The sequence below is a fragment of the Tiliqua scincoides genome, chromosome 4, assembly GCF_035046505.1.
Source record: "Tiliqua scincoides isolate rTilSci1 chromosome 4, rTilSci1.hap2, whole genome shotgun sequence".
Taxonomy (NCBI): Eukaryota; Metazoa; Chordata; class Lepidosauria; order Squamata; family Scincidae; genus Tiliqua; species Tiliqua scincoides.
Genome location: NC_089824.1, coordinates 24,193,368 through 24,220,334, shown reverse-complemented (window position 1 = coordinate 24,220,334; position 26,967 = coordinate 24,193,368). Strand labels below are relative to the sequence as shown.

At 43.5% G+C, this 26,967-nt stretch overlaps 1 protein-coding gene across 1 annotated transcript; it reads left to right on the top strand.

Annotated features, from left to right (window-relative positions):
- The first annotated feature begins 837 nt into the window (after positions 1-837).
- On the top strand, positions 838-12,692 carry BAALC (BAALC binder of MAP3K1 and KLF4). Its single transcript, XM_066626594.1, has 3 exons — positions 838-1,009; positions 10,453-10,622; positions 12,582-12,692. Exons 1-3 carry the CDS (start codon positions 838-840, stop codon positions 12,690-12,692), a joined length of 453 nt encoding a protein of 150 aa, XP_066482691.1.
- Positions 12,693-26,967: the final 14,275 nt, after the last annotated feature.

Here is a 26,967-nt window from a genome sequence, read left to right as displayed (position 1 = left end):
ATGTCATAACCACAAAAGAGGGCGAGGCACCCCAAAATGTAGGGCATCCAAGAAAAATGTAGGACATGACAAAAGAAAATCTAAAAACACTTGTATATGGATTCCATGTGGTTAATTTAAACACTATATTATTATTAACTTTGAAACTATATTACATATAATTTATTACATATAATTTATTAATTGTAAGAAGGTTCTGGGCTGCCTGCTCACAGGGAAAAGGAGGACATTTAGGTTCTTTTCCAGAACAAGAGGCTAAAAAAGAGGACACATCCTGGAAAAAGAGGATGCGTGATGTGTTATTCCATCCTGAGTGAGCACCAAACTGTTGCACATGGTGACTTCTCTGGAAGCGCAGAGGAAGGAAGGCGCCTGCTGGAGAAGCAGGCTGTAATCCTATCCACACTTACCTGGGAGTAATTGACTATAATGGGACTTCCTTCTGAGTAGACATGCATAGGATTGGGTTGTGAGACTGCAATCCTATCCACACTTCCCTGGGAGTAAGCTCCATTGACTAGAACAGGACTGACTTCTGAGTAGACCTGCCTAGGCTCGGGCTCTGCGGAGATGGCTGCGCTGGAGCAGAGGCTTTCCTGCGCCTAGCCGGCGGTTCGCAGCCCTCTCCAGAGCCAGCGGTGGAAGGAGCAGGAGGGAGAAGCAGCTGCCGAGGAGGAGGGCGGGGAAGGGGCTTCCAAGGGCTGCCGGGGGAGGGGCCGGGCCGGGGCTGCCCAGAGTGGAGGGGGAGGCGCTCGTGGGGGGGGGAGCCTGAGCCGGCGCCTGCTGCCCAGGGCTGGGCAGGGAGAGGAGGAGGAGGCGCTGCTGCCGGCCGGGGCGATGGGCTGCGGAGGGAGCCGCGCCGATGCCATCGAGCCGCGCTACTACGAGAGCTGGACGCGGGAGACGGAGTCCACCTGGCTGACCAACACGGACTGCGAGTCCCCGCAGGAGGGCGCCGAGCCTGGCGCGGCCAGGGACCCCCCGGGTGAGTGTGGCGCTCGCGGGGGAGGCGAGCCGGGCCCGGCCCTGCGGGGCTCTCCGCTGGGTCGGGGGTCAGGGGGACACTGGGAGCGAGGCTGGCTGCGAGGGGAACCCGCCGCCTCCTGCCTGGAGGACCAGCGCGCAGGTGGAGAGGAGGAGAGCCCGCGCTGGCTCTGCAGCCTCCGCACCCCGTGGCCAGGCTGCTGGCAAGCCTCCGCTGCCTCAGAGCACAGTCCTAGGCATGTCTACTCGGAACTAAGTCCCCTTGTGTTCTATAAGCTTACTCCCAGGAAAGTGTGGATAGGATTGCAGCCTCAGAACCCAAACCTAGGCATGTCTACTCGGAAGTAAGTCCCATTATAGTCAATGGAGCTTACTCCCAGGAAAGTATGGCTAGGAGTGGATAGAATTGCAACCTCAGAGCCCAAGCATATGTCTGCCTACTCAGAAGTAAGTCCCATTATAGTCAATGGGGCTTACTCCCAGGAAAGTGTGAATAGGATTGTAGTCTCAGTCCTCCAGCTGCAGATTCTCTCTCTGGGCCATTCTGGTCCTCCAGCGAGTGACCCCTTCGAAGGGGGGGTTCAGACTTCTCTTTCTGGCTGCTGGAAAGCTTTGCACAGCAATGGTGCCAGTCTTGGAGCAGCCCATGCTGTAATGGGGAGTCTGAGACTTGCTCAGTCACCCCCCAAAGCAGGGACGCACCAAGCTTGGAGAAAGCTGCGAATGAGCAGGTAGCTTCCTTGTTCCAAAACTCTTGTCCTTGTAGACTCTTGTTCTACAAACCATGGTTTGTTGCTGAAAACAAAGCTGAGGGTATCTGTGGCTTTCCCTATGCTGCTCTGGTTGTGTCAGGTCCTGCCACACAGCAAGGCATAAGATTGAGAATTTCAGAGCTGGGAGGCTTCTGGAAGCAGTGGCGAGTCATATATGGGAAGAACCAACCTGTCTGCCTGGAACATTGAAGCAGGGCCCATGAGGGGGGGTACCAGGGGTAATTTGTACCCAGGTCCAGGGTAAAAAGAGGGCCCATAAGGCAAAGGAGGGGGCCCAGAAATTTCCTGGGATCTTGCCTTTTCTGATCTTGCCTGCATTGAATATTCGGGGTGCTACCATGGGCACAGCACGCGGCAGTGGCTGCCACAAGCCATATGCACTGGGCCAAAGATTGCATACATGACACTCCTTAACACAGTGTCAAATCTGAGAGGAAACTGGTTTGCTAAAGTAGCTCTTTGGCGTGTTGATCCACATACCATATATAAGACCTCAGGCACACACCTGGGGGACAACAACTACTTCGTGTAAGTTTTGGTGCACACAGGACACTGTCCATTCTAGTGTGAACCTAAATGTGATGATGCTAATTTTCTGCAATGATTTTCTATATTTAAAAGATTTCAGAGAGACTTAGGAGTTTGTTTGTTTGTATCACTGTAGCTGCCAATGCCCCTCAGGAAGGTAGACCTAGGCTCCACATCAGTAAGCCCGGTAGACCTGGACTCTAAAGACTATTCCAGCTGTTGTCACCCTTCTCTCACCCTTTTTTGTCCCTCCCCACCCCTGTTCTGCCTGCCCCCATTACCATCCTCCCCGCCCATGCTGTTTTGTCCCCTCCACTTTTGGGAAGGGGCCCAAAAGAAACTATGTACCTGCTGATAACATTCCTCTTGGAGGCCCTGAATTGAATCCAGAGAAGACTATTCTGATCTATTCAGCAAATTCAGGGACTGGCTTGTAAATGTTCTAGTGTGTAGTTCAGTCAGGCTAATGTTGCTGGCCTTAAGTACAGAGCCATGATCGAATGTTTACATATACCTCAGTTCTTGCATATTAACTTGAACTGTGTTGCTGCCATACTCAGCTGCCATACTGTTGCAAGAGACATAGTAGAGAATGCAGAAGGAGCTATGATGTAGGTTTGGTTAAAGATGTGAAAAGCTACTACTCTGTTTAAGAAGAATGCTACTTTTAATTTCTTGGCCAGCAGCCCTATAGCTGAGTAAAAAAAAAATTGAAAGGACATGAAGTACAGGAACTGTTCAAGTATACACTCGGAGAACATAGCAACTGTACTGTTGTTCATCTTCATCAATGACAGCAACCCCAGTCAACACTCATAGGAGCTGTTTAGCAAAAGCTTCAGTGAGGATACTCAACCCTGCAGGTCTGGAACCATGCAGCCTGGTCCCAGATTCTAATCTAGACCATGGCCAGTGAAAGCTTCAAGGATGGGGAACAAACAACTTCCCTTTGACTTCAAGGTCAACCATTGCTCCCATCCATAGACAAAATTTACAGGACAGTTAAAAACAAAAATACCTGGAGATGCTTGTCTCAATGAAGAGATGATCATCTGAGAGAGACTACGAGACCAAGTGGGAAATCGTAGTTGATTTTCCCCTCTTGTCAACCCATCCAGATGGTGGTATATCTGTGATACATATGTGACTTTTTATGTGCGACCATTACAGGCATGTGTCGGTGGAGCATAGAGTGCAGCCACTCAGCATGCAAATTCAGATTGGGGAAATGAGTCTCAAAGTGTTGTGTGAATTCACTGTTTGGAATAAGGATCACAGTCTACTTTGGGGTGTTTATTAGTATGCTCTATTCCTCTCCATAAATTGAGAAAGCATCCTCTGCTGATTTCCAGGCTACATGTTGAATGAAGTCTATGATTGGATCTCTCACCCTTTTTTCCTGAAATGCAGTGGGGGGGGGGCGCTGCCAATTTGCTTGCAGCAGCACCAAGGAGAAGATGTTTAATTTTTCTTCTTTGTGCAGTTTTCCAGATCTAAGTGTCCCCCGTCTCACTATGGCAGTCTCCCCACACCAGCATTTCAATTAATAAAACAAAATATGTAATCTGGTATAGTGTGTGATGTGGCCCTAATAGAGTTCTCTTCCAGTCCTGTCCTTAGAACTCACAGCTTTGTTACTTTCATACCCAAGTGGCATGACATCTCCTGGACACTTCAACCATATCATTAGATGTAGTTAGATTCTTAATTAAGAACATAAGAACAGCCCCGCTGGATCAGGCCATAGGCCCCTCTAGTCCAACTTCCTGTATCTCACACTGGCCCACCAAATGTTACTTAGTTACACCAATTGTTACTTGGTTAACTTAACATAATTATATTTATACTGTAGTTTATATTTGCAGGTCCATTTTTTAGTTGCATCTAGGTCCCATTGAATATAATGGGGCTCAGGTCAGATTGGTCTCAATTGGATCTGGGAATATCTGACTTTCCAAGTTGTGCCTGCAACATTTTAACACCCATTTCTCAGTCAACAGTGATCAATATCCAGCCAAACTCAAGGCCCAGTCCTATCCTTGAGATGTGCTGGTGCAACAACAGTCCTGCCAGTGCAGAAGCCTCTCTGCCAACAGCCACACCACATGGTCACTGGTGCAAAAGCAGGAAAGAGCATCCTGTTGTAAACTGAACACAGACCAGATGTCCATAGAAGTCCACCAATATGAAGCCAAAATAGGAAGGTGTGAGGAACCAAGTAAGGATACATGGACGGCAATGGGAGGAACCAACCACTTGTGAGGAACCAAGTAAGGATGCATGGACTGCAGTGGGTCTCCTCCATTCTGCGCTGGCTATTTGCCAGCACAGACTGGAGGAACTCTGTGTAGGGCTTTTCAGCCCATCACTGAGAATAGGATCTGGAAGAGCAGAGTTCCACTGGTCCCACCCCCTCCCACCCTGGTTCCTCCCCCTGCCCCACCCTCCCATGCCCCAGAATGCCTCTCCCCCACCCCCAAGGCCCTCACCACTGCCTGGAGCTCCTACCATGCTCTGTGCAGTGTTCATCTGGCACCTAGCTTAGTGCCGACTACCATGGGCTGGCACTGACTCCTCCGGCGCTGGATATCAGTGCCAGTACTGAGGTTAAATAGAATTGGGCCCATAGTTGCCCCCCCCCCCCCCCCCGCAGACTGCCAGGCCTTGGTAATTTGTATTGGCTTCCCTCCACTCTTGTTGGCCCTGCCTGGGATACAATGGAGCATTCAAACCAAGACATTTATTTATGCTGTATGTCTCAGACTTGCCAGTAACAAGGGAATGTAAATTGGGATATGCCAAAGACTTGGCTGTAGTAGTGCAGGGAAAAAACGTGGAGGTGTTGGATGGCCTCCTCTCAGAAGACCTCAAGATCCTGGGAAAATATTTTGCTGACTGGAGGTCAATACCCAGTATCAGCAAAATGGTGACTACATGCTTCCACCTTAACAATAAATTAGCTAATGCAGCCCTGAAGGTCTATCAACAACCTACTCCCTTACAATCCTCATCCAAAATATCTTGGAGTAACTTTGGACTGGACTCTCTCTTATAAGTCATACCTCGAGAACATGTCCACAAATATCAATACCAGGAACAACATACTCCGGAAATTAATAGGAACAAGATGGGGAACTTCAGCCACTGCACTCAGAACATCAGCATTAGGATTGATCTACTCCGCAGCAGAATACTGTGCTCCAGTATGACTCAACAGCTGTCATACTAGCAAGATTGATGCCTGATTAAATGAAACCATGAGGATCATAAACGGCTGTATAAGACCCACTCCTGTCTGTTGGCTGCCTGTCTTGAGCCACATAGCACCACCAGCCCTATGGAGACAAGAGGCTTTAGTGAAAGAATATAGAAAAATCACCAACAACCCACTTTTACCAGGAAGCCTTCTCTGGCACTCACACAACATCTGCAGAACAATTTAACATCAATGCCCAATGGAAAGCTAAATGGGCAGTTGAACTGCCAGAAATGGGTATTTATATAGATGATCCTACACTTAAGGTGCCAGGTTTCAACTTACCTCACCAGCACGGGAAAACTTTGAACAGGATCCGTACCCTACATGGTGTTAGTCAGGACTCAATGTTTAAATGGGGGCTAGTATCTACCCCACAGTGTGATTGCAGGTTCTCCTGCCAAACCGCGTACCAGATTGTGTCTGGCTGCAAATTGAGGGCGTATACTGGCCCATGGTCTGACTTTTTCAATGCAAGTAACTCTGTCCTTGAATGGCTGGATGAACTGGACGTTGACATTTGATCTAGTCTAATTGATATATAAGTCCATGTATTATATGCCATCCGCTAAATAAATAAATAAATAAATTTAATGAAGGGTTCTGTAAGCATTTGGAGTCTGCAATAAAACTTAAAAATGTCCTAGGTTCACATGACTCATATTAAACAAAAGCTGACTTTTAACACTTCATGGCTATAAGATAGTAATGTACATTGCAAAGCATAGGTTTATAGCAAGCCTGCATATTATGCATATGTATATATGTGAAATATTTAGTCTATAAACAACAAACGTTAATTGGATGTCAGTCTGGATACAGTATGTGTACAAAATAAAAGAAGGAAAGACTGGATGCAATATTTGGTCTTTGGTGAGTCACTGGTGAACCATCACTGGTTATGACATATTGTCAAATATCAAGCAATGTTCTCTACCATTCCCTGGTTGACAGTTTTGGTGGAAGTATGTTCTGCTTTGGACAGAAAACAATGAGTTTTCTTGTTTCAGGGGGAGCAGCATAGAGAGGTTGGCTGCAAAAACTGAGCAAACCGTGACCTGAAGCAGCTTCAGCAGCTGTTTTCAGCCACCTGACACAAAATAGTAATATCTCTGATTTTCTTGGACATGCATAGAAACACCACCACCAGTGGCATTCCCTAGTAGTTTAATATGGATGTTCCCAGGGCATGGATAACTGTAGCCAACCTACCTCTGTGCAGGAAGGACCACAGCTGGCACACCATCTTTTGCCTAAAGCTCTCAGAAGGTTCTATGTCACTTAAACCCTGTGCTTTCAGTGGGGACCAGCCTGCACTCCCAGACCACAATCGTGATTCTTTAGGGCAGTGTTTCTCAAAGTGTGCTCCTAGCAGCCCTGGGGATCTCTGAGACCAGTTCAGGCACTCCAAGAGCACACCCCTGCCCGGTTTCTTGTCTGTCCCTCCCATCTCCCCTGTTTATGGGCAGGAGGTCTGGTCTAGAGGGTAGAGCCTCCGTTAGCCGGAAGATAACATCGGAAGGTCGCCAGTTTGAGGACACTGGCAGCTCCCTGAACGGCTGAGAATGGTGAGACCTTGAAGCAGCTGACAAAGCCCAGCTGAGTGATTCCACCTGCTCTTGGTGTGAGCAAGAAGCGTCTTGGTTGCCTTCCATTTGAGAGATGGAGCTGCTTGCCAGCCTGTGTGGTTAGAAGTGAGACCAAACCAGGAAGATCCATTCTGAAATGTTGTTGGTTCTTGAAAGAGAGAACCTTTGTGATTCTCTCTTGTAGGGAGATGATTGTAAAAATCCTCTTGAGGGATTTAGAAATGCCTGCTTATGTAAACCGCCTTGAATAAAGTCAGAGGAGTAATTCGATAACCAGAAAGGCGGTATATAAATACCTAGTTATTATTATTATTTATGGCTCTCCTTCCTCATTCTGCTTCTATTTTGGCTCTTTGCCAGTATTCAGTATTGGGTTTGGTGCTGCTCCACTCCATTTATGTGCCTGCATTCTGGGGCCTCTGAGAGACTGTGCATGTGCTGGGGGGGGCTCCCTGAGATTCCTCTTAGGTGTGTAAATGGCTCCAGGGACCACAAAGTGTGAGAACTACTGTTTACAGAAGACTTTCCTGCTTCAACCAAAGGGTTGAACTAGATGGCCTTGATGGTCCCCTTCAACTCTCTGATTCTAGATCAGCAGTTCTCCAATTGTGAGTTGTGGTCCACCAGTGGATCGTGACCCAAGTTTTGGTGGGTTGCAAAACTTATAAGCTGATAGTTGACAAGGAAAATGTATTGAGTCCTATGGAAACTGAAACAGAACAGCACATGCGCATTTACTTGTAAGTGGGTGAACATGCCTTGGTCCACTGAAGGGCAGGCTGAGGAGAATGCAGTGCCATCAGAATGGGCCCAATCCAATTAATGCAGGTCCCAAAAACACTTGAAAAGAAAGTCCTGCCCTTCAAGCTGGCAAGGAAAATGTATTGAGCACTATGGAAAGTGAAGCTTTTTTTTTTTTTTGCAAAGTTAGAAGGGTCCTGATAGTGTGTCATTTAAAAAGTGGATCACAGTGCTAAAAAGTTTGGGAACCACTGTTCAAAATCATATAAATGTTTAAATGGCAGGTTTTTTTTCATCTGCATTGTCTTACAGATAGTTTGAGGACTGGTTCACATACAATACTCTTTGAAAGTAAATCTTTATCTATGAAAGAATACCTGCTTTTAGATTGTTTTATATTTGTAGGGTTTTGTTTTGATGTATTTTTGTTGTTAATTTCTGTTAGGTGCCTTGTGCCTATTTTTCAAGTAAAGGTGGGATAAAATAATTAAAACAAAAAACAAATTATCAGGGTACATGAGTGTACCGTGTACCTCTCCCATATGAATACCCCCAAGCACTCCTTGTTGGCAACCTTCAGTCTCGAGAGACTATGGTATCGCGCTCTGAAAGGTGGTTTTGGAACATCGTCTAGTGTGGCTGAAAAGGCCAATTCGGGAGTGACAATCCCTTCCACAGTGGGAGCAAGTGCAGTCTGACCCTGGTCTGTCTCCCTGGCTATGGGCCTTCCTTCTTTGCCTCTTTGCCTCAGACTGTTGGCCAAGTGTCTCTTCAAACTGGGAAAGGCCATGCTGCACAGCCTGCCTCCAAGCGGGCCGCTCAGAGGCCAGGGTTTCCCACCTGTTGAGGTCCACTCCTAAGGCCTTCAGATCCCTCTTGCAGATGTCCTTGTATCGCAGCTGTGGTCTACCTGTAGGGCGCTTTCCTTGCACGAGTTCTCCATAGAGGAGATCCTTTGGGATCCGGCCATCATCCATTCTCACGACATGACCGAGCCAACGCAGGCGTCTCTGTTTCAGCCGTGCATACATGCTAGGGATTCCAGCACGTTCCAGGACTGTGTTGTTTGGAACTTTGTCCTGCCAGGTGATGCCGAGAATGCGTCGGAGGCAGCGCATGTGGAAAGCGTTCAGTTTCCTCTCCTGTTGTGAGCGAAGAGTCACAAGCACAAGTCACAACCCCCAAGCACTAATATCTGCAAATGATACAGGACAAAAGAGCATCAAGTACCACGCAGGACATTTTCAGTGGTGATGCTGCAGCTATGAACAGATTCCCCAAGAGTACTGATCAGGCCTCCTCTTTATATTGTTTTGGACAACAGATCAATGTTTTTATTTAAACAAATTTTTTTTCAGTATTACTTACCCTGGCATCAGTCAACATATGCAAGCACAGGAAGAAATGTGTACCAGGCAAGAATATGGGTGAAAGAACAGATGTTGCAAAGCAAACATACAGTCTATGAGCAGTGTGCCAAGAAAACAACTTGCACACATTTCAACTGGAACATACTGCAGTACCAGAAATCCAATAAATAAGGGGCAATAAAGTTGTTCATACATAAGGGAAAGTATGGCTCCTAATGCAGATTGGAAAATAATGGGACTGATATGCATCATTAGAGCACAAGAAGGGAATAAATCTGCTTGTTTTCATGAGGTTTTATTGCACAGGAAAAATGCACCATCAGGATTCACGCAGCTCACATCATCTGTAACACTCAATGAAATTGGATTGTTCTAATCTCAGCCCTACAGGAGGCCTCTCAACAATTTGCCAGCATCCAGCATAGGCTGTTCATTGAAGCGTACTTCTTTTGTTCTCATATTCGTTTAGTTTGGAAATAATAAAATAAAGATCACCTTGAATGCCTTTCTGCTTGGAGTACAAACAGCAGAAAGCTTCAGTGGGAAAAAGCATCTTAAAAGAGTTCTGAGTTTGGAAAGGCTCCACTGTAGTGGGGTCATTAGCTTCCCCAATTGCAGGAGCTCCAACTTGCTTTCTGTCCCTGCTGCCTACTGCTGTTTGTTACCTACTGGGCAGCCCAATCCTAACTCTCTGCCTGGTAATGCAGTGGCGATGAAGTAGCTGTCACTGTTGGGGTAAGGGAACATTTGTTCCCTTGCCCTGGGTAAGTTCCAGAAGCTGCCTTCGGTCAATTTGTACCTGAGCCAGCTCTATAGCTGGTGCAAGTCCGAGTTGATCCATGTAGGTGGTTTGGGCCCAGGAAGGGAGCTAGGATCCAGTGGGTGCTGGTGCTGCTGAATCCAATCCTGTCCTGGGTCTGATCCACCCTGCTCCATTTCCTCCCAGTGCCTTGCAGTGCCCCTGCTAGCACATATCCAGGTTGCAGAGTGTCACATTAGGATTGCAAGAGCTGATTCAAATACTTACTCAGCCCTGTAGAGGAATATGTGTAAGTAAAAATAAGCCGTATGGTAATGTCATTGTGTATACACTATCATATCCTTTTCCCATGAAATTAAATACCATCATCGTCCATGTTCCTTTTGGTTTGAAGAAGATGCAAAACAGTAGTAAATGCTGACTTTCAGTATGCATTGTTGTGTATTCTTAGGAATTTTGGAGGATAGCAAATCAACTCAGACCTGTGTCACAAAGTCCTCAGCTGCAAATGAAATAACCAGTTCTGAAAAGAGAATCCACTGTGGTACACAATGTACAAAACCTTCAGTTCACACCAGTGGAACATTGTCACAGAAGCAACAGAATGGCTTAAGAACAGAGGTAAGCATAGAAACATGTTATCTGTGTTACTTACTCCATGCTGGGTATTCAACTGCAACTCGGCCAGACTCTATTTAGCTTCTTGAAGTCAAAGAGAAAATATTTCCAAGATAGTCACAGCACTAGTAAATGCGTATGTTTTACAGAAAATCTATATTATTGACCATAGAATTAAAGAACAAAAATTGCATTCACAATGAATGCCTTTGGGCCCAATCCTATCCAACTTTCCAGCATTGGTGTAGCCACAATGCAGCCCCGAGATAATGGAAAAAGCATTCCCTTACATTGAGGAGGCCTCAGTGACTGCCTCCCCACCACAGAATGCAGTGCTCGCTCCCTTGGCATGGCTGCACCGGCACTGGAAAATTGGATAGGATTGGGCCCTTTGTCATATTGGAAAGTTTATGACAGAATAATGATGATTGGTAATAATGGCACGTGTTGTACCTAACATGTTTTAATTCAGTACATAAATTTAAAAATGGTATATATGATTACTGTTTTGTTAAAGTGACCACTCTTTAAAATCTCACTCCTGGGCTGGTTTGGAATCATTGCCTTGAGTAGAGTAGAGGCTTGTTGTTGCAGTGGGAGATTGAGATTCTCCTGCCTTTTCTCCCAGTCCGCAAGACACTCTTGCTTCACCTTTATACCTACCAGACATCCATTCATGGGTATACTATTTATATAGGACCTACATGCATAAAATCCTACATTTGTAGCCCAAATTGTACATTTGATTTCTGATTGTATGAAAGAATACCTGTTGCACCATTCAGGCATATGTGAATTGGATATTTGGGAAGTATTACAGCCATATGTTGATGTCAAGAAGAGAGATGAGTACAGCCAGATGAAAGGGAGAGGAAGGTATAACCTTACTTTTGCACTCAGCTTGTATATGGGAGGAAGAGTATCTGAACAAGTCCAGGGTGATAGAATGGAGGACAGAGTACCTATACCTTTAACCATTGTATAGACTAGGAAATGTTGGCAGGTGCAGCTCAACATGGAAGGGTTTAAAAAGCTGCACCTGCCAACATTCCCTTGTCTGTACAATGGTTAAAGGTATAAGCACTCTGCCCTCCATTTTATCTGGTCACCCTGAACAAGTCCCTTTTCAAGATATGACTTGAAATGATATGATATGATATCATCAAAATCAGTAGTAACTTTTCCACAGACTCTTCTAGACATTTCATTTTACAGTTACAAAAATTATAAATTCAGATACTGGCTAGAAAGTCCAAGATCACATGGCCTAACTGGTCAGATTGGGAAGGTCAGTTAGAACATTCTGAGAACACAATCCTATACATGTCTACTCAGAACTAAGTCTAATCATGTTCAATGGGTCTTACTCCCAAGAAAGAGGGTATAGGATTGCAGCCTCAGTTCTTAGGAACCTGTGAAAGAGTGGTCACTAGCATAATCAGAACTGCTTAAATATCTTTTTTTTTTTATTTTATCTCCAATTTACTATTTTGTTCCTCTATTTATTATAATAAAAGAAAAAAGGAAAAGAAAACACAGAAAATAAAAAATAAACATTAAAAAATACATTAAAAGTACAGAAAAAACCTCTAATAGTGTAGCACAAGGTAATGATGACCATCACTGTATATGTGTTAGCAAAGATCATAAATTGTGTGTGTGTGAAGAAGTACCTTCTTTTCTGTCCTAAATCTACTGCCAAAGAGTTTCATTGGGTGCTCCCTAAGTTCTAATGACAAGGAGAAAAAATTATCTTCATTTTCTTCTCACCTTGGATAATTTTATAGAACTCTTCATATTTGGGTGCAAGAATGCATTTAATCTGCTGTTGTGTTGAGATTTCTGTTTGATTGATATTTAATTTCTGCTTTTGTAGTGTTTTTCTCTCCCTTTCATTTAGATTTAGTTTTACAATTTAGTTGTATTTTATTATTTAATTATACTTTCTCTTTTTATTAACAGGCTAAATGGGACAGCAAGAAAAAATCCACAAAAGATATTACTATTAATGCTGCCAAAACCATCAGACAAATTAAGAGCAACAGAAGACTGACTAAGAACTCTGTCAATTAAGAGCCATGGGAGAGGGCAAATGAACTCTGCAATATTGTGCTGCACTTTAACTTGTTATTTAATGTAAACATCTCAAGACATTTTATGCTGAATGCGGAAGCCAACTGCTGCTGAGTGCCTTTGGAAACCTTAGTCTGTCTGCTAACTTTGGATGTTTGGACATAGCATACTATGGCTTGTTCTGAACCACTGTTTAGATAAGTTTGGGCGGGTGATTAGCACTTACTGGTTTGGGGTGTGTGTGTGTGTGTGTGTGTGTGTTTTAATGTGTTGTTACTTAAGTAAGCAAATGTAATTTAATAAACAGTTAAATCCTGTTAAATTTCAGAGACACTACAAACGACCCTTCTGAGACTCTGTGTCTTAACTCTGTGTCTTAACACAGAGTCTGAGACTCTGTGGCTTAACACACGTATCACAGATGTCATACATGTGTTAAGCCACAGAGTCTCAGAGGCTCAGAGCCACAGAAGCTCAGAGGTTGTATCTCTGTTCTGTGATTGCCATTCTTTAAAATTCAATGACCAGATCAAATGCTTAGCATCACAGTCCTATAGCTGTTCACAGCAATGGCAACATTCATAGGAAGTGGCCTTCTGCTGACTCATACCCTTGGTATTGTTGACACTGACTGGCATTAGGTTCCAAGGTCTGAGACCAGGCTGTTTCTCTACCCTCCTTGGAGATGCCAGGGATTGCCCCTCAACATCTCTGCATGAAAAGCATTTGTTCTGCTACTGAGTTACAGTCTCTCTACCGAAAGCTAAATAAAGATTGGCACTTCTTCATATTGTCACAGTGGCATATTCATTGAGGCACATACTGTAATGGCAACATGATTTGTTATCCTGGATGAGAGTTCTTAAAGCGGCTCCACACATAGCTACCTACTGCTTTTCAAATGGCATGGCTTTGTGCCGGCATAAATGGTTCCATGGCAGCTGAAGTGCTCTTATAGATACCATGCTCAGTCTGTCCATTTCTCTGTCATAAGCAGCTGTGCACTGTGTTGCAAGGATCTAGCTTGCAATGAAAACTACTCTTTGTGTAGAGGACTAAACTCACTGGGAGCTGGTGCAATTTTGGCTTTTAGAACTCCCTCAACTCATGCAGTCATAATGTTTTATACCACCTACTTGCTTGTACAAGAGGTCGTATTGATGAGCCTTACCGTCTTCACACTATATTTCTTGATGATTACTTCAGTTTTGACTGTCTGTTCATTTCTACTGACTGAAAAGAAAATATTTATTTACTCAGTGTGTAGTTAGTCTGTGGAACTCCTTGCCACAGGAGTTGGTGATGGCATCCGGCCTAGTTGCCTTTAAAAGGGGATTGGACAAATTTCTGGAGGAAAAGTCCATCATGGGTTACAAGCCATGGTGTGTAATGTGCAACCTCCTGATTTTAGAAGTGGGCTACTCAGAATACCAGATACTAGGGAGGGTACCAGGATGCAGGTCTCTTGTGGTCTTGTGTGCTCCCTGAGGCATTTGGTGGGCCACCATGAAATACAGGAAGCTGGACTAGATGGGCCTATGGCCTGATCCAGCAGGGCTCTTCTTAATACATACTGCTATATACAGTATGAGAACTGTGTCAGCTCATAACACACTTTTACTTGTGTGGACTTACAGTAACTATACAAAATGTTTTAGGGAGTTATTACAAATGGCACTATTGCTAATCTCAACTGGAGGAAATGAGTTTTAGGGCCAAACTATGTGTAGTGGCTGTGGGAATAATCATTTCTTCCGTGCTGCTTTCTAAATCTAAATTGCACTCCCCTCCCCAGCTGATATTAGCCTAGCAGCAAGAAAGTGCAGGTACCTGGTGCAGGGCTAATATTTGTTTGTGGTAATACATGTAGTTATCTTGAAGCAGAACTACTATAATGTGCTCTGCATGGGGCTACCTTTGAAAAGCACCCATAAAGTTCAGCTTGTACAGGGTGCTGTGACGAAGAGCTCGGTTGGGACTTGCCTGCAGGAACATGCAGAACCTTTGGGGCAGGTGAGTCCTAACCAAGCTCTTTATCATAGCACCTTCATTTGTAATGCTGGTTTTGAGGTTTAAAGCTCTAACCTGCTTGAGACCAGAGTACTTGGGAACAAAATTTGGTCATGGTAATAGATCTTGAAACTTGAATTACTATAATGTGCTCTGCATGGGTACTGCTCCCTTAAGTACTCTGGCTGCTGATCCATTTCCTGACGTCTTTTGTAATGCTGGTTTTGAGGTTTAAAGCTCTAGCCAGCTTGAGACCAGAGTACATAAGGAACCATTACTTCCAATATGAGCCTGCCGGTCCTCTTAAAGGAGAGGCAGAGTCTCCTAGGGGAGACTCTGAAGGAGAGACTTAAAGGAGAGAGGAGAGTCTCCTAGGAGACTCTCTTGCACATCCAGCCTTTATCTGATGTTCATTTGATGGGTACTCATAGGAGGGCTTTTTTCACGGTAACACCCACATTCTGGAACTTCCTGCTCTGGGAAATGATTTTGATACGTCCTTGTTGCCTTTTTTGCTTCCTTCTGAAGCCCTTTTTGTTTAAGTGGGCATCTAATCTTGATTAGCTGAACAATTGTTTATTGCATTGTTTTATCTGCCATCTCTTCTCTCTCTGTTTGCTATTAATATATGTAAATTATTTGTTCTTGCTTGTGTTAAATTGTGTAATATTAATTATATTGATTTTCTTAGGTTGTACTTTAGATGAGGTGGGATAGAAATCATCTTACAGCCAAATCCTAACTCTGGCCTAGGGTCTGAGTGTTTCAAATGTGCCATAAGGTACATTTGTGCCAACTCAAGAGCCAGCAGTGCTGCCACAAAGACATGTGCAAGCCTGCCATTGCTGGATCCAGTCCCTGCATTGGCCGGCATATGTAAGTGTGCACTGGTTGGCGTGGGAGAGGGCAGTGCGGAGGTGGAGAAGGGGGTGTTTCTGGGCAGGGAAGGATGAAACAGAGGGGTACATCAGGCCCAGGAAGGAGTGAGATTGGCGGCATCAGTGTATACTGTATCCTACCCTGCTTCCGGGTCAGGCAGCTCTACATGGGCTTCTTAAATGTGTACCAGCTAAATAACTGGCATAGATCTGAGTAGCCCAATAAGGCAGGCTGGGGCATTACTTGGGGTAAATGAGAAAAAATTCCCTTACTCCAAGGTGACCTCCAGCCTGCTGCACTGAAATGAATGAATGAATGAATAGCAGCTTTAGGGAGGAGGTGCAAATAAGATTCAACATAATGCCATGGGGTACAGATTAAACACTTCCTGCCCCCATGCCAATGTTTTGATCAAAATTGGAACTCTTTCTGTTGAAAACATGGGGAAGGGATCTCTGCTGTCAGGTGTGATTTGTCCCTCCCTGAGCCTTCTGAAAAGTGACGTTTGCTTTCTATATAGATCTGCCACCCAAGACTTGACATTTTAAAGGAGCAAAGCTGAGTTCTTTTTTAAAACAAGAGTTAAATTATCCATCATCATCTATTCTACAGGGTTCAACCTCTCTCTTTTAAAAGGTTTTCTGGTCCACTTTTCAAATGAACAGGTTTGTCTTCAGTTTATAATATGAAAGATTGTTGGTTACATAGAAAAGACCCTTTAATCATTGAGGAAGAGGATAATGAGACTTGTTTTAATGTTACAGATTTACCTTCTCTTCCCCTGCATGCCGAGTATGTTTGTATAAATGGTTTTAACATTGAAAGGAAATTACTTGAGACTGGAGTTTAAATTCTATATTTGTTCTGCCAGATTCCCAATCCAAGCCTCACTTAGGGAACTTATGCCCACTCTAAGCTAATTAGCTTCCCTTTCATTCTCCCAACAATGGCCCTAGTTCTCTACAGCAGTACTGCTAGACTCCACCACCAGGGTAGCTTGCCTGTTTAAACTGCAGGGACCCCTCCTCCCAGTTCCTAAGGCAGCAGCCCTTCGGGTATAGCAGTACATCTCAGCTCTCCACAGCCTGTTTGAGTAGTCTGTTAGTCAGTCCATTAGTCAATTGCCAGAAGGTCAGCCCACAAGGCAGAGTATCCAAGTCAAAGTCAATAAGCCGAGTCACAGTCCTAGGTCAGATTCCAGGTAAGTCAGTCAATAAGCCCAGTCAGTCTCCTCTCTAACCTACACTCCTTCTACAACCCCCACCCTTCCTGCCTCAGGTGCTCCTTATATCCCTGAGGGCCCTATTGCCTTCAAGTGGCTGCAGCTGTGCAGCATACTCTGCTGGATGCCCAGGCCTTACCCTTAAAGGGGCCACTGCTGACGCCACACCCTACCTCCTTGCCAGATCTACAGAGATTCCAATACAATATTCAGCTTGTTAGTTTAATAAGAAATGTTGGAGGGCTTGCTTATTAAGTTAACTTATAAAGACCCCTGTGGGCACTACATCATATCTGCCTACTCCCATAGCAATAGCTTTATTTCAGATTTGGTTTGTGTGTGTACATGTATAAGTAAGATGGAGCCCTGATGGTTAAACTTGACATTTTAAGTCTGCAATCCTATGGGCACACCTGGATGTAAGCCCCATGAAACTGTGATGTTTACTTAAGGAGTTCCATGGGGCTTATACCTGGTGTGTGCATAGGATTGCATATGCTTAACATACATAGGATTTTGCTGTATATTTATGAACTGCACTGTAGTGAACCTCGGGCCCAATCCTATCTAATTTTCCAGTGCCAGTGCTGCTGTGCCTATAGGGTATGCACTGCTTCCTGTGCTGGGGAGGCAGTCACAGAGGTCTCCTCAAGGTATGGGAACATTTGTTACCTTACCTCCGGGCTGCATTGCGGCTACCCTGGAGCTGGAAATTCGGATAGGACTGGGCCCCTAGAAGGCAACATGTTTTACAGCCCAACCCTATGCATATCTATTCAGAAGTAAATCCCATTATAGACAATGGGCTTACTCCTTTGTAAGTATGAATAATATTGCAGCCTAAATTCTATTTTTTTTAAATAGCCCACCACTTGTTCTAGAATAGCCCACCACTTATTCTATTCTCCATGAACGAATAAGCAGATTGCCTGGATTAGGAGATCCAACACAATGATATGCTTTGAGCATTATACCAGACCGTTTGTTTCTAGAATTGGCTATTAAAAATAGGCAAGCATTGTATATTATAGGGAATTCTGACCTCTGTGAATTCAAAATTCATCTTGGTCAAGTGACCTTTGTAATACCTTTCATTCAATAGCATGAGAAACAGCACGTCAGGAAAATAATAGCAAATAAATTGTCTTCTTCACTGTATTGAAGAGGACATGAGAAAACTACTCCCTGTTAACACACAGAGCCTGCTGCCGGTGGCATCCCCTGGTTTCAAAGCACACTTTTCCCAGCAGTTTCTCAAGACTTGTTAATGATTCATTATGTTCATTAAGTAAATGGCTTCTGAAGCATGAGCCCTATTGAGTTTTTCTATTCCTTGATGCCTCCCAATAAGCAACATCTGGGATTCCACGTTGCAGAAAAATAGTTCACATTGTACTGACACTCTACCTTCCCTCAGAAATTGATTTTTGGGCTTGGGGTTCTCTGAGAAGTCTGGGCTACAGCTAGTGTCCCAAACCCTGCATTTGCCAATGGGAAATGCATTTGGGATGGGAGAGAGTGGGAGGAGAGAGTGGTGCTTAATGCAACAAGTAGGTACCTGCAAATGCAGTAAGGGCAAAAGGAGGAGAAGAATTTCTGTTCCTACCTTTGCCCTTCCTGATCTCCATCCATTGCCACTGCAACTTCTTGTACATCCTTTTTAAACCATTCCATGGAGGTGACTAGCAAAGGAATCTTGCTGGTGCATACTAATGTATGCTATTCCTGACCCAGAAATTCCCTGAATTTTGTGAGCTGCCTCCTGGATGATTAAGGAGCCACATAGATAAGCTCAAGGTCTAGCTGTCATCCAAGACAGCAACAGAATACAATGGATGCAAGAGACAAATTTATTAAGGAGCACCCAATAACAGTTCCAATGTATCTTGAGCATGTGCTTATTCATCAGGGGGAATATGCTATTGATAATTATGGTTACTTACAAAAATTAAGTCCAAAAGGACCTGCAACCCCCCCCTCCCAGAATGGCTTAAACAGGAATTGTTATTCAAATCTTCATCATAGTTGTCACCTGCATTTGTTGGATGCTGTTGCTCTTCTTAGTTTGCAGTGCTGCCCTCTGAAGATTGCTCCCCAAGCAAAGACCCAGACCAGACTAATGAGCATTATGGTCAGGTCAAGTCAAGGAGACCTTTGGCGGGACCATTTGAACTCCAGAATGGTCCTTCAAACTACAGTCCCTTCTTCCTTCACTCTGTAGGCAAAAGGAGCTCTAATGCTCAGGCCCAGCGGCTCCCAGTTCAATTCTTGGCTGTGCCAGAAGATGGCACAAGGACCAAGAGGGCTTTGTGTAATCTTTGGTATAAGGCACCATCAGCAAACTGCAGGAACTCTCTGCTAAGTCCTAGTGTTCTGGGAACTGTGTTCTGCTGCAATCCAGACCTCAAATGGAGCATGAATGTGAAAATAACAGACATTCTTATTAATAAACCATTCATTTGAAAGGTGCACACACTAGCATTGGCTTCCAGGGAACCCATGAGCTGAGATTACTACATGTCAATGGTATATGGGCTGATTTACGACGGAAGAAGGCTTGAACCATGAATTATATTTTGGCAAACCTAAAGAGATGAGAACATTTGTCAAGGTTATAAGTCATCAGATTTTGAGAAAACTTCCAAAAAGAGATTAAGCTTGTCATAATATGATGAAATGAAGCATGGACCCAAGACCAATTTAAACCATTTCTGCCCAACATTGCATATACACAACAAGGGCCAAGTGTCCCTGTTGGCCAAGCAAAAATAGGTTAACATGAGAAATTGACTAGAATCACCTCACAATGACTTCAGCACATTCAGAACTGATCATTTGAATCTCATCTATGTGTTGCTGATTTCAATGAAACTGTTTTTGATTAAACATGCTAAAGATAAGGGTGTAGTTGTGTTCATAAACACACTTATGTGAAAGTATGAAAACCTGTTTAGTAAAAAGTTTGGGAATACCCATTCTAGGAGATATGAACACATAATTGTTCCCATTCTGAAGGAGTGAGGGGAAATGTTCAAGAGCCCAGTAAAATATCCAATACTGTACTACTACAGCCTTGTACAAATCCCAATGTACTAACCAAGACAGTGGCAGGTGATCAAATCCCCATGACAACTCAGCATTCATCCTATAAAGCATCCTATTTTCAGAGCTAATAGATTTGTGCTACTTCACACAATTTAATATAATGATTTACCTATGCAGTTACATATTCAGAAGGTCCTTCCCATAATCATAAGTAATTAGTAGCCTGATGTCCTGAAAAGTCAATAACCCACTGCGAGCTAAATTTTGTTCAAATCTAAAGCAAATTAGATTAGTGTGGCACTTTTGGTCATCCCTTCCAACTAAGTAGATGCTGCTTTCCATACTCTCTTGCTTGCTTTCAGATTCAGTAATGATTTGATGCAACTGGAAATTATGAATAGAAAGCAAGGTCTGAATTCTTCCCAAATGATCTAGTTCTGAGTTCTCCTTACTTACAAGAAACCGAGGAACAGGTGATGTTGGTTCATCACCCTTTATTTACTGTCCACATTTTTATACTGCCTTTTCCAAGGAGCACAGGGTGGTGTACAGGGTGGTAGTTCCTCCCCTCCTTTTGTCTCTCTCCCTCCCCTCACAGGGTGGTAGTTCCTCCCCTCCTTTTGTCCTCACCTTTTGTCCTCACAAGCCTGTGAGGTAGCGAGGCTGAGAGATTGTGACTGACCCAGAGTCACCCAGAAAGCTTCATTCTTTGAAATGTTAGATTTTTGAAGTAGATACCAAAACACTGCAAACATGTAACATTGTCCAAAAGCTGAATTTCTATGCTTTAAGATATGGGGACATATGAACATAATAACTGTGAGATATATTCAGTAGTTTGTATAATTTGTACAGTGTAAATGTGCAGAATTTTCACTGGTGTGAAATCATCAAATGATTTTGCAAACTACTGAAAATAACTGATAGTGATTATGTTCACATGTTCCCATATCCTATATCAAACAGAAACTCAACTTTGCAATGTTTTGGTATCCACTTCAAAAATCTAAACCTCACTTTCAAGTTCTGCCTTTGTATAAAGTAGTCTATTCTGTAATTTTTTTAGATACCCAGGTGTTTAAAAAATAACCAGAGGACATTATCTTTGTGTGAATGGAAAAGACAAAATATTGATCATTTCTTTCAGTTGTTCTCTGCATTCACAGTACCCCCACAGTACCACAGTACAGTACAGTACTACACAGTACTGTAGTAGTCACAGTACTACAACAACCACAGTTGTAGGTACTGCAACAGTACCTATGTTGCATTGATTGCTTTGTTGATTTCAGATTTAAGCACTTTCCAAGCTATAAAGCAGATCAGCACAGTGTGCAGTTTGAAAAGTATTATATAGATTTTTTTTTTAATTCTTGGGTTGTTATTTGTCTGCTTTTTTATGTGATAGGCTGTGATTCAATAGAGGTGGAAAAAAATAGTGACTATAATCTGGATCATACATATAATGTTGAAAACTATATGAAAATCAGACTTACTCAGTCTTACACAGCCACAGGTTACCATAATTCTGCCCAGACAATGCTATAAAATGATTATTGCAATTTGTACCTTACTAAATCAAGATCAGTTATAATTGCTCTTTATTGCACCCAGTTCTGCTAATATAGTTCACACTCTGTTAGCTAGTCTTTTTGTGCACATCAAGTGGCCCATGGACAGGATCCAAGTAAAGCAGTTATACCAGGCATCCAGAAGTTCTATTAAAGTTCAGTAAAGGCATTGTTTAAAAAATATGCTCACAGTTTCTCTTTTTAATACAACAGCTTTCAAAATTTGTGTGAACCACAATCCATAATCCATTTTTGTAAAACACATTATTCATCTAAGAAAAGTAGAAATTCAAATTACTATCCTCAGGTTCATGGCAGGGTCTATTTCTAGTGCATTTGCTCTCTTTTGATCAAAAAGGAACAATTCAAAGGTTAGGGTCATCTTGATTTGTACATATATTTGACAATAAAGAGTAACTTATCTAGTATACACTTGAAGACTAAATTTCAGATGCTAAAGGTTAATTGGGTCCAGTTATTGCAAAGTTGCCCACTTTACATCCATGTATGTCAACAGGTTCTGAGATCACCTACGATTTTCAGATCTTTAATTATTGCTCCTCCCTATCTATTCAAAGAGATAGCTTCACAGTCTTATGATACTTTATCTCTTTGTTGTGTATATTTTGACTAGTGCAGGAGTTTCAAACATAAGGCCTTTGGGCCAAAAGCTCTTTATCTGACCCCTATGATGATTGGGCTGTCCCAACACTGCAGTAACTCTGCTGAGACTCTGGGAGGGAGAGACAGAAAGAGGCCTCAGAAGGCAAGGAACATTGTGGAGTAAGAGGGGCAGAGCAAGAGGAATGAGAAAGGGGGAAGCTGAGGTGCTGGGAAAGCCCAATTATCACGTGAGCTGAAAGCAGCACCACTTCTACCAAGGTGTCACTTTGCAGACTACCTCTCTGAGCTAGTGGCACTGCTGAAAGGGCAGCCCATGTGATAAGGTTTCCTATCTCTAGAAAAGATTATCAAAATTAGCACATTTTCTCTTCTGTCATTTGCAGCTGATGAATTTCTATGTGAGAACAAAGTGCTCATCTCTGGTTGTCATCTGCTTAATGATGACACTGCTCTCAGCAGGCACAGATAAGAACATAAGAACAGCCCCACTGGATCAGGCCATAGGCCCATCTAGTACAGCTTCCTGTATCTCACAGAGGCCCACCAAATGCCCCAGGGAGCACACCAGATAACAAGAGACCTCATCCTGGTGCCCTCCCTTGCATCTGGCCTTCTGACGTAGCCCATTTCTAAAATCAGGAGGTTGCACATACAAATCATGGCTTGTAACCCAAAATGGATTTTTCCTCCAGAAACTTGTCCAATCCCCTTTTAAAGTCATCCAGGTCAGATGCCATCACCACATCCTGTGGCAAGGAGTTCCACAGACCAACCACACACTGAGTAAATAAATATTTTCTTTTGTCTGTTCTAACTCTCCCAACACTCAGTTTTAGTGGATGTCCCCTGGTTCTGGTATTATGTGAGAGTGTAAAGAGCATCTCCCTATCCACACTGTCCATCCCCTGCATAATTTTGTATGTCTCAATCATGTCCCCTCTCAGGCGTCTCTTTTCTAGGCTGAAGAGGCTCCAACGCCATAGCCTTTCCTCATAAGGAAGGTGCCCCAGCCCCGTAATCATCTTAGTCGCTCTCTTTTGCACCTTTTCCATTTCCACTATGTCTTTTTTGAGATGTGGCAACCAGAACTGGACACAATACTCCAGGTGTGGCCTTACCATTGATTTGTACAACGGCATTATAATATTAGCTGTTTTGTTCTCAATACCTTTTCTAATGATCCCAAGCATAGAATTGGCCTTCTTTACTGCTGCCGCACATTGGGTCGACACTTTCATCGACCTGTCCACCACCACCCCAAGATCTCTCTCCTGATCAGTCACAGACAGCTCAGAACCCATCAGCTTATATGTGAAGTTTTGATTTTTTGCCCCAATGTGCATTATCTTACACTTACTTACATTGAAACGCATCTGCCATTTTGCTGCCCATTCTGGAGAGATCCTTCTGGAGCACCTCACAATCACTTCTGGTCTTCACCACTTGGAAAAGTTTGGTGTCGTCTGTAAACTTTGCCACCTCACTGCTCAACCCTGTCTCCAGGTCGTTTATGAAGAGGTTGAAAAGCACCGGTCCCAGGACAGATCCTTGGGGCACACTGCTTTTCACCTCTCTCCAGTGTGAAAATTGCCCATTGACACCCACTCTCTGTTTCCTGGTCTTCAACCAGTTCTCAATCCATGAGAGGACCTGTCCTCTAATTCCCTGTGGAGTTTTTTCAGTAGCCTTTGTTGAGGGGCCGTGTTGAACACCTTCTGAAAGTCCAGATATATAATGTCTACGGATTCTCCTGCATCCACATGCCTGTTGACCTTTTCAAAGAATTCTATAAGGTTCATGAGCCAAGACTTACCCGTACAGAGGCCATGCTGATTCTCCCTCAGCAAGGCCTGTTCATCTAAGTGTTTTGAGATCCTATCTTTGATGAGGCATTCCACCATCTTACCCGGTATGGATGTTAGGCTGACCGGCCTATAGTTTCCCGGGTCCCCCCTCTTTCCCTTTTTAAAAATAGGCGTGACATTTGCTATCCTCCAATCTTCTGGCACCGTGGCCGTTTTGAGGGACAAGTTGCATATTTTAGTCAAGAGATCAGCAACTTCATTCTTCAATTCCTTAATAACTCTTGGGTGGATGCCATCAGGGCCCGGTGACTTATTGATCTTTAATTTATCAATGAGGTCTGAAACATCTTCTCTTTTAACCTCTATCTGACTTAACTCCTCGGTTAGGAGGGATCCTTCGGGCAGCGGTATCTGCCCGAGGTCTTCTGCCGTGAAGACAGATGCAAAGAACTCATTTAATTTCTCTGCCATCTCTAAGTCTCCTTTTATCTCCCCTTTCCCTCCCTCACCATACAGAGGGCCAACCGCTTCTCTGGCGGGTTTCCTGCTTCTATTTGAAGAAGCTTTTATTATTCCCCTTAATGTTGCTGGCCATGTGTTCCTCATAGTCTTGCTTGGCCTCCCGTATCACCTTCTTACATTTCTTTTGCCCCAGTTTATGTTCCTTTTTATTCTCCTCATTAGGGAAAGACTTCCATTTATGGAACGAAGCTTCCTTGCCCTTTACAGCCTCTCTAACTTGGCTCGTTAGCCATGCGGGCACCCTCCTGGATTTAGTGGAGCCCTTCTTTCTTTGTGGTATACACCTCTGCTGGGCCTCTATTACTGTTGTTTTAAGCAGCCTCCATGCACTCTGGAGAGAATGGACTCTTTTTACCTTCCCTTTCAACCTCCTTCTAACCAGCCTCCTCATTTGAGGGAAGTCCGCCCGTCGGAAGTCAAGGGTTTTTGTTAGAGATTTGCCCCGTATTCTTCCCACGACGTGCATGTCAAAACGGATCGCAGCATGATCACTGTTCCCCAATGGCTCCGTAACACTGATATCTCTAACCAGGTCCTGAGTACTGCAAAATATTAAATCCAGAATCACCTGTCCTCTGGTGGGCTCCATGACTAGCTGCTCTAAGGCACAGTCATTTAGCATGTCAAGGAATCTGGTCTCCTTTTCGTGACCAGAACACAAATTGACAAATTAATGCTATTTGAATGCACAAAATGAATGCTATTTGGCCCCCTATATGAAATGCGTTTGACGTACCTGTTCTAGAGTCACCAACTTTGACAGGAAGTTGACCACCTGTGAGGACATGAGGCAAAATATATTTTGGGCCTCTAGCCCACTGCCTGGGAAGTAAAGTGGCTGCAGAGAAATGAAGTTAACCATTGGTGTGTACATTATGAGCAGAGAGAGAGAGAGAGAGAGTACACACACATGCACTGAAATACTTATTTTAATTATTTGTTTCTCACTTTTGGTAAAAACCAACATAGTGGTTTTACATGTATTAAAAATCCATGTGCATGAAAACAATATAAAACTAGCAAAGAAGCAGCAACAAAACCACAAGAATCCAACCGTAGAAGCAAAAGGCTGCAACAATTAAAATTGTTTGATTTTTCATTCAAAGATTGAGCCAGTCAGTCACAGCCACTTTCACTCTACTGAGCGATGCACAGGACTTCACAATGAATGCTGCCTGTATGTTGACATACACTAACAAGAACAAAGATCTAATTCAGCAACTCTTTCTAAGCCAAAACTTCTAGTATGTGCACCATATTTAATTCTCTCTCTCTCTCTCAATTCTCTCTTTCTCTCTCTCTCTCACACACACACACCATTGTACCTTATCAATACCAGGATTAGAAATATTTAAGGCTGATCCACTCCGATATATAACACTGTGGCAGAATCCATAGGGCTCCAGGATAATCAGGAAAATTATCTAGAACCATTTGTCTCATACCCAGTCATTAGAAAACTGAAGTGTGCGACCACTGTTATCCTCCCCTTGTCATCTCAGGACCCAGTCCTATCCAATTTTCCAGTGCTGGTGCAGTTGTACCAGTGAGGTGTGCCCTCCCTGCATCCTGTGGTGGAGGAACAGTTACTGGAGCCTTCTTAAGATATGGGAACATGTATTCCCTTACCATGAGCTTGCATTGTGGCTACACTGGAGCTGGAAAGTTGGATAGGATTGGGCCCTCACTCACTGCAGCCACTTTTTCCTCATTCCTTGCAAGTGATGGCAACAAAAGTGCACCTCAGCTTCAGAAGCTGTTTGGTATTGGCAGGGAGGGAGATCCTCACCAGCTTGGGTACACAAAACTAGTTGTATGTTTTCTGGATTCTTGGTATGGTTAATATTTGCTGAGTGAGAGAGAGAGGTTCTCTGCCAATTCTGCAGAAGCTGCCTCCAAAGACCGCCCCTAGTGGCCCTTCTGGCAGTTGTTCCCAACAGCTCCTGTTAGGCATTGACTTTATAATCATCTTGATTTTGGCTTTATTTAAGCTTCACATAAAACTCAGATTTTTTTTTCCATTTTCACTTATCTTTGGAGCATGTGTTCTATTTTTAAATTTTCTTGTTTTTTTTTAAATCAATTTAAACTACTTTAAACATACTTGAGCATTTTCAGTGGAGCCAAAAAAAAACCGAAGTACAAAAGATTTATTTTCAGCTTCATAGTTTCTCTGCAGATTTATTGGTGGTTCTACTGGTTCTTAAAAAAAAGTAATTTATTGATTTTTTTTACAGAAAACATTAAAAGCAACACCCACATAATTGCTTCATAGTAACAATTTGTAGGGGTAACAATTTAGTAACAAATATCCTAACAATTTATAAGTTTTATAGGGGTGACTTGATGCACTTTTACACATCTGTTGCAAGTTAACAATCTCTAAAATGCAATTGCACTGCTAAATCCAAACTGTATTGGCAACCTTCAGTCTCAAAAGACTATGGTATAGTGCTCTGAAAGGTGGTTCTGGCACAGCGTCTAGTGTGGCTGAAAAGGCCAATCCGGGAGTGACAATCCCTTCCACACCAGGAGCAAGTGCAGTCTGACCCTGGTCTGTCTCCCTGGCTATGGGCCTTCCTTCTTTGCCTCTTTGC